Source organism: Entamoeba dispar, genomic scaffold (genome assembly GCF_000209125.1).
Source record: "Entamoeba dispar SAW760 scf_1105229460357 genomic scaffold, whole genome shotgun sequence".
In the NCBI taxonomy this organism is placed as follows: Eukaryota; Evosea; order Mastigamoebida; family Endamoebidae; genus Entamoeba; species Entamoeba dispar.
Genome location: NW_001854152.1, coordinates 29296 through 36686, shown reverse-complemented (window position 1 = coordinate 36686; position 7391 = coordinate 29296). Strand labels below are relative to the sequence as shown.

The 7391-nt window shown below is 30.6% G+C and overlaps 7 protein-coding genes across 7 annotated transcripts in view, besides 4 other annotated features; 4 read left to right on the top strand and 3 right to left on the bottom strand.

Annotated features, from left to right (window-relative positions):
* The window catches only part of EDI_059950 (uncharacterized protein), a gene marked incomplete at both ends in the record, with an annotated part of 336 nt that extends 288 nt beyond the window's left edge, over positions 1–48 (top strand). The window contains one exon of the mRNA XM_001733313.1: positions 1–48. This exon is cut by the window's left edge and continues 288 nt beyond it. Coding sequence (XP_001733365.1) covers positions 1–48 — 48 coding nt within the window.
* A 308-nt stretch (positions 49–356) lies between these two features.
* On the top strand, positions 357–974 carry EDI_059940 (60S ribosomal protein L15, putative; the record flags this gene model as incomplete). The annotated part of the gene is made up of 1 exon (XM_001737112.1): positions 357–974. The coding sequence occupies one exon, from the start codon at positions 357–359 to the stop codon at positions 972–974; it is 618 nt and encodes a 205-aa protein (XP_001737164.1).
* A 52-nt stretch (positions 975–1026) lies between these two features.
* EDI_059930 (uncharacterized protein) lies at positions 1027–1971 on the bottom strand (the record flags this gene model as incomplete). Its single annotated transcript, XM_001737111.1, has 1 exon — positions 1027–1971. One exon carries the CDS (start codon positions 1969–1971, stop codon positions 1027–1029), a length of 945 nt encoding a protein of 314 aa, XP_001737163.1.
* Positions 1972–2146: 175 nt separating this feature from the next.
* On the top strand, positions 2147–2730 carry EDI_059920 (uncharacterized protein; the record flags this gene model as incomplete). Its single annotated transcript, XM_001737110.1, has 2 exons — positions 2147–2469; positions 2505–2730. The coding sequence occupies 2 exons, from the start codon at positions 2147–2149 to the stop codon at positions 2728–2730; spliced, it is 549 nt and encodes a 182-aa protein (XP_001737162.1).
* A 78-nt stretch (positions 2731–2808) lies between these two features.
* EDI_059910 (40S ribosomal protein S23, putative) lies at positions 2809–3204 on the bottom strand (the record flags this gene model as incomplete). The annotated part of the gene is made up of 1 exon (XM_001737109.1): positions 2809–3204. One exon carries the CDS (start codon positions 3202–3204, stop codon positions 2809–2811), a length of 396 nt encoding a protein of 131 aa, XP_001737161.1.
* Positions 3205–3268: 64 nt separating this feature from the next.
* Positions 3269–3296: a sequence feature (AT_rich).
* A 46-nt stretch (positions 3297–3342) lies between these two features.
* Positions 3343–3433: a sequence feature (AT_rich).
* Positions 3434–3464: 31 nt separating this feature from the next.
* EDI_059900 (Dephospho-CoA kinase, putative) lies at positions 3465–4085 on the top strand (the record flags this gene model as incomplete). Its single annotated transcript, XM_001737108.1, has 1 exon — positions 3465–4085. The coding sequence occupies one exon, from the start codon at positions 3465–3467 to the stop codon at positions 4083–4085; it is 621 nt and encodes a 206-aa protein (XP_001737160.1).
* Positions 4072–4123: a sequence feature (AT_rich).
* Positions 4124–4184: 61 nt separating this feature from the next.
* EDI_059790 (serine-threonine protein kinase, putative) overlaps positions 4185–7391 on the bottom strand; it is a gene marked incomplete at both ends in the record, with an annotated part of 3548 nt that continues 341 nt past the window's right edge. Inside the window, one exon of the mRNA XM_001737107.1 lies at positions 4185–7385. Within this exon, the coding sequence (XP_001737159.1) occupies positions 4185–7385 (3201 nt within the window). The remainder of the gene's footprint in view (positions 7386–7391) is intronic.
* Positions 5753–5774: a sequence feature (AT_rich).

The following is a 7391-nucleotide window of genomic DNA, read 5'->3' as shown; positions in this document are numbered from 1 at the left end:
AATCATACCAAGATTTACTGGTGTAGTCGTTTCTCTTTGCAGCACTAGTGTCATCCATTCAGAGTAAAGGTGAGTTAATTAATGAGATGATTTTTGAAGGAGTGAATAATCATTTTAAAGTGATATGAGAGTAATTGAAGAAGTCATGAGAATAAGACTGGAAAATTGAGGAAAAATGGGTAAAATTTTAGTTAGATAAAATTGATTAGAATAATGGATAAAAACAGGAAGAAAAGAGTATTAAGGAAGAACAGACCGAATTGAGAAATAGTAAAAAGTATAAAAAAAAGAATAATAAGAACCCTAGTATAAGGAACTATAAAACCTAAAAACTAAAGTAAGTAGAACTCGGATCGATGGGAGCTTATAAATACATCAACGCCCTTAATAGAAAGAAACAAAGTGATGTCTTAAGATTCCTTAGACGTATTAGATGCTGGGAATTAAGACATCTCCCAAGAATTCACCGTGTTGCACGACCAACTAACCCAGAAAGAGCTAGAAGATTAGGATATAAACCAAAAGACGGATTTGTCATTTACTCAGTTAGAATTCATAGAGGAAACAGAAAGGTTAGTGCCAGAAAAGGTATTGTTCACAGAAAACCAGCTTGCCAAGGTATTCATAAGATTAAGAGAGTCAAATCACTTCAAGCCATTGCAGAACAAAGAGTTGGAAAACACTGTGGAGCTCTTAGAGTTCTCAATTCATACTTCATTGGACAAGACTCAACTTACAGATTCTTTGAAGTCATCCTTGTTGATCCATTTAACGCTGCCATTAGAAACGATCCAAAGATGAATTGGATTTGTGCTGATAAACAAAAGAGAAGAGAAGCTAGAGGACTTACTTCAGCTGCTAAGAAATCAAGAGGATTCACTGGTAAAGGAAGAAGATATAACAAGATTGGTGCTGGTGCTCGTGGTAATTTGAAGAGAAGAAACCTTCTTCAACTTAAGAGATACAGATCTTAAATCAATTGAATTTGGTTATGTGGAAAGTTTGTATTACTTTTTTATATATTGTTCAAGGCTCCCTCCAAGAACAAGTTTGAGCATATTTTTTTGTTTTAAATGAAGCAAGGTTAGTTAACTCAGAAGAAATACCTATATCATTGAAGTACTTTAATCGTTGTTGAGAAAATTTAAATTTGTGTAAACAAGTTGAAAGAAATAAGTGTTTTGGAATAGGTGGTGTTTTTTCAAAGTTAGCTGATTTTAATAATAACTTAAGTTTATTTGTTGAGTTAATTGATTGGCAGCAAAGTGTCTGTAGTGTTGAGTGGGAGAGTTTGTAGCAATAAGTAATCATTCGATATACAAGCTCACTATCACAACACACATCTGTGTCACTGTATTCTGGCATTGAATTGACATACATTGCAGAGTAACAAGGTGTTGTTCGCTGAATAATCACAGCAGATGATTTAAGGTCTTGTGCAATTATTGTCCCATCCAATAGAGATTGTTCCCAACCACCGACTACTGCTTGGGTTGATAAGTATCCTTGAATTTTTCTATCGATTCCATTTAATAAAAGTTCACCATTTTTATTGCAACTTTTTAGTTTTATAGAACGATTTTTTATTGAAAAAAATTGTGTATCTTGTTTTATTCCAAATAATGGAAGTAACTTTCTATTGTCATACCTTAAGACAGCTTGGTGATACGTTTCCTCATAAAAGAATGTTGCGTAGCTAGCGATTATTGATTTTCCTGTGTTTTGTGTCACATATAATTGAATTGCTTCCATTTCTCTGTCTGTTATAACAGTTGGACTCCCTGCTGAGTCTGAAAGAAATAAAACATCAGGAGATGCCTTTCTTATATCTTCATATCCAAATCCATCTTCTCGTAGTATAGAAACATTTATTTTATATCCACCATATTTTTGGGAGAGTTTCGATAATTTATTCCATAAATGAATTCCTCCAGGATGTTTTTTCAAGACAAGCACTTTAATAGAGTTCATTAATCAAATATATATAATTTAAAGATACACTACCATCTTATAGTTATGTCTTTTCATTTTCATTTTTCGTTCTTGCAATCATATCTGAAAAGTGAGATTATAAGTTCTTCAAAACAAGGAACTGACTTTAAATTGACAAAAAATAAAAAAAAGAACTAAAAAGAGTAAAAGAACAATGGGAATTACTATTGGCATTGCTTTTGTTTTATCATTTTGTATTGTTGGTACATTGTACTTTATATTCCCAAAACTTATTAAACATTGGTTATTTTGGTATGTCTTTTCAATGATTATTTTTGTGTTTTCAGTTGGAGGATTAGTGTATAATGTTATGCACCAACCACCAACATTCGGAGTTGACAGAAAACATAATATTAATTATTTCAGTCCTGATGCACGAGGTCAATTTTATATGGAAGGCTATATTGGAAGTTTCTTGTGTTTGTCAATTTTTTATAATTTTAGAGGGTCGCTAGTTAATGAAAAACTAGGACTTTAGTCTTGTTTTGTTAATTAGAGATTTATAAAAAGAGTACTTATGAAACAGACGCAAGTGTAGGAGTTGGGTTAATATTATTTTTCGAATTAGGTAGAAAGAGTGTGGTTGCTTTAGCAGTAACCTTTGCTTTTTTGGTTTTAGTATTATCTCTCTTCAATAATGCTATTCATACAAAAATTTCATGGGTAAACATTTCTTTCAATATCTTAGAGGCTTATGTGAATGCTTTCAGGGATCTTTTAAGTTTCTTTAATCATTGACTTAAATATTATTGATTGTTGTTATTATTGTTCAACAAATATTAGAAAAAAGTAAAGCAAATAACAAAACACTTTTACTTAAGCATGTGGTTTTTGTTTTTTATTAGTCCAAAGACCCCAAAGAGAAACACCAGCAACACAAACAACTTTGAATCTAACACCTGGAATATCTCCGACGGCATGTCCTCTTCTACCGAAACCAGAAATTAAAACTTCATCGTTTTCATTGACATAGTTGAGTGAACCATCACGTGGAACAAAAGCAGTGATTTTTTTACCGTTCTTCAATAATCTAACTCTGACACATTTTCTAATACCTGAGTTTGGTTGTTTGGTTTCAATACCAAGTTTTTCTTGAACAAGTCCTTTGGCATGTGAAGCAGTTCCAAGTGGATTACACTTATATCTAGTAACAAGCTTTCCTTTTTTCCATTCTTTATCAGCCCATTTGTTAGCTCTTCTTTGAGCAAGCATTTTACGAGCAGCATGAAGACCCCTAGCCATCACTACTTGAAAATTAAAGAAAGATCTAGGGTTCTTTTATTCAAATTTTATAAAATAAAAAACATTTCATCAGGGTTTTGTTTTTTATTTTTGTTATTAAAGACACTGTTTAAAAAGTTATTTGTTATTTATATTTTTAAAAGATTAAATACTACTTGAACAAAATTTTATAAAAAATGATTTATTTTTTAAAAAAAAAGAATCAACTCTAAATAAAAATAGTTTTTGTTATGAAAAAGATATTTGTTATTGGTATCACAGGTTCTATTTGTTCAGGAAAGTCTCGACTGTGTAAAGCTCTTCAAAGTAAAGGAATTAAAACAATTGATAGTGATACTATTGGACATAATGTTATTCTCCAAGAAGATGTTAAGAAAGAGATTAAAGAAAGTTTTGGGGAAGGAGTATTTAATGAAGAAGGCCAAGTTGATAGAAAATTATTGAGTGATGTTGTTTTTACAAATAAGAAACAACTCAAGAAGTTAAATGAAATTATGTGGAGTTCAATAGAAAATAAAATTAAAGAGCAGATTCAACAATTTGAAATTCAAGGAGAAAAAATTGTTGCAGTAGAAGCAGCACTACTCATTCGTACAAATTGGATGAATTGGATGGATATGATTTGGGTTACAACTGTCTCACCTGAAATTGCCATTGCTCGTATGACAGCAGGAAGGGGTATGACAAGGGAAGAATGTATAAATAGAATGAAAAACCAGCCATCATCAAGAGAATATGCAAGATATGCAGATATTCTTTTTGATACCCGTTTTAATAGAGGAACATTAGAAAGAATTTTTAATAGAGAAATTAATGCTTTTTTAATTGACTTTAATGAAAATAAAGTTTAAAAAATAAATTAATTTATTATATGTTTATTTAATTTTATGGTTTATTAGAATAAGATAATTTGTTAAATGAAAATCTTTAAAGATAACTTTTTTTGTTTATTAATTCTCAGGTGTTATTATATCTTCTTTTAAATTTACTCCTTTTTGTTCAGTATTTCTTGGAGTTTGATTTTCAGAAATACTAGTTTTTATAGACTGAGTAGTGATAATACTGTGTTTTTGTCCCTTCGGCGTTTTTGGAGAATTTTGATTTTCATTGAAAGTGGGGGTGGCACTTTGTAGTTTGGTAGAAGATACTGTTGAACATAACTTAAATTTTCCATGTTTTTGTTGTTCTGTTGTAAGTAATTCTGGATTAAGAATTTCTTCTAGAGGATGTTTTTCATAAGGATCAAGGTCAATAATATTATAAGTAGGAGAAGCACTTAGTCTTTGCATACTTTGAGTAGTTAAATTTTTATGAAGTCTTATATCCGCACTAGGACAAAGAGGATAAGCGTTTTGTGTTTCAACTTTTATTTCTTGTGGACTTAAAACAGTTGTAGGAATTAAAGCAGAAGATGAAGTAAAAGCACTTTTAGGAAAGTCTCTTTTTAGACTTCTTATTGAAGGAGATTTTTGTAAAGATGAAGGATTATTTTTATTTTCTCTTGGACTTTTTGTTAATGTTCCTATTAATCCATTTGGATTAAAAGATAACTTTTTTTTACTCATAACAATACCAGCTTTAACTGGTGTTTGTGATTTATGAATAAATGAAGGTGTTGTTGGTGATTCAGAACGAGAATTAATAGACCCTTCAGCAGAAAACTCATCTTGATGACTATAAGTATCAAGAATCAGAGAAATCTCTTTAAATTGTGGACGTTCTTGTGGAACTTGGTTCCAACACCTTTGAATTAATCCTTTATATGGACACTCTTGTGGAATTTCAAGTCTTTTTCCAGCACAAACAAAACGAAGAATAGAATCTACATCTGGAAAATGTTGTTCATCATACAAACTTCCATTGTTCCATATTTCTAACATGCAAATAGCAAATGAATAAACATCAGATTTTAATGTAATTTGTTCTGATTGATGGACTTCTGGAGCCATATATACAGGAGTTCCAATATCTTTAATTCCAAGACCTTTTGAAGATTCTACAAAACATCTTGATGTACCAAAATCGCTAACTTTACATAGTACAGAGTCATGTGGATTTAATGATACCATTAAGACATTATCAGTTTTAAGGTCAGAATGAAGAATATCATTAATATGTAGATATTCCATTCCTTTTGATATGTCTTGACATATTCTAATTTTTACTTGTTCATTTAAATCATCTCTCTTTTTAAGAATTTTTCTTAATGAGCCTAATGGACAAAATTCAGTCAATAAACAAAGGTGTTCTTTGTTAGTAACACAACCAATAAAACTAACAATATAAGGGCATCTAATCTTTTCAAGAAGTTCTGCTTCTCTAGTAAACATAGTTACTAGTTTATCTACATCACTTACCCCTTGTGTTTTTAATTGTTTTACTGCTACATCAACACTTCTCCAAATTCCTTTATAAACAACTCCAAATGTACCTTCACCAATACTTGGTGGTTGTAATACAATTTCATCATAATCTAGTTTTGTAGATAGCCCTGAAGATATTTCAAATGTTAAGAAAGTATAAAATTTATTAATATTTTTGTTATTCTTCTTTTTCTTTGTTGATGAATTCGATACACTAGAATGAATAGTTGAAGATTGTTTACTTGATGGATTTGATTTATTATCAAATTCACCAGACTTTTGTGAATTTTGTAAGTTGTTTTCAATTAATTCAGGATTATTTATTTGAAGATCTTTGATTACATCTTTTGCTTGTCCATATCTTAATGTTACAGGAATCTTACATCGAAGAATACAAGTGCATTTAACTAATAAATGTATTTCAATATCAATAGATTTATTCTTTTTAATAATACCTGTGGTTGGTTTAAATGCCAATTTATACTTTTCATTATCCTCTCCATGAAAAATGAAATGTAAGTTTTCATCTCTTAGATTTGTTAATGTGACAACTGTAACAACAGGATCATCTACATCAGGGATATCTCCACAATCATCAAATGTAACTTTATACGGATTAAAAGAAAATAATGGATTACTTATTGTAGCATCTATAAATTGAGAATTAGAAGAATCAAATGGAATAACTTGATTATCAAAAACTTGCATCTTAGATTCTATGAGGTCTAAATTCTCTAAGTCACTTTTGATTATTTTATTTAAACGGTGATACAATAATCCAATGAAGAATCCAGTAATAATTAAGAATATCCAATATAAGATAATTATCGTTACTAGATATAATACCCAGTATAACCATACAGAAACTTTTCTACATGAAACAGTACCATGTGAATACCAACCACTTTGACATTCACATTGATAACACCCATCACCTCCATCACATTTTTCTCCTTCATCTATTTCACCATTTCCACATAAATTTGAAAGACAATAGGTTCTTAATTCATTGTATGGAACATAACCATCCCCACAAAGACAATTTGATCCACATCCTTCTCCTCCATCACATTCTTCTAAAGGATCAAGGACTCCATTTCCACAAGAAGGAGGTGCACATTTTGTTTTACCTGCAACTGAGAAAGAAGAATATCCTAATTTACAATAACAAGATGAGGAATCACATAAAGGGTCAGATGATACCGATGGATCACAATCTTCTCCAACATCATATACCCCATTCCCACATAATGAACAAATACCAGAATTTAATGTATATCCAGGTTTACAAGTACATGTTCCTGTGTGAATATCACAAACTCCATTTCCTCCACAATTCATTGGACAAACAACTGATGCAGATATAATATACTCAGATCCTAATGGTGATTGTTGGACTACATGAATAAAGTAATCATGAGTGTTGTCCATGGCTATTACAGTAGAAGCTAAATTGTTATTGTTTGGACAACCAGTATAACTTGCTTGGAGGCATTTTGTATCAGTAATACAATCCATATCTGTAATATCAATTTCCAGTCCATCAACATATTGTTTTTTATCAATTTGAAGAATGTATATAGAAGTTGGATAATCAGTAATTGAAGAGCAAGTATCAAATTTAATATTTAAATTAGCTCCTTCAACAAAAAACCATTGTCCTTTGGATTGAGAAGACGTACAAGCAGATGATGTTTCTTGAGTGAAAGCCGATGAAATTTTTTGAATAAACCCATTTGATATTGCAGAGACAGATATTTTAGTTGAAGTAACACCACAAAGGATGAGCTATTT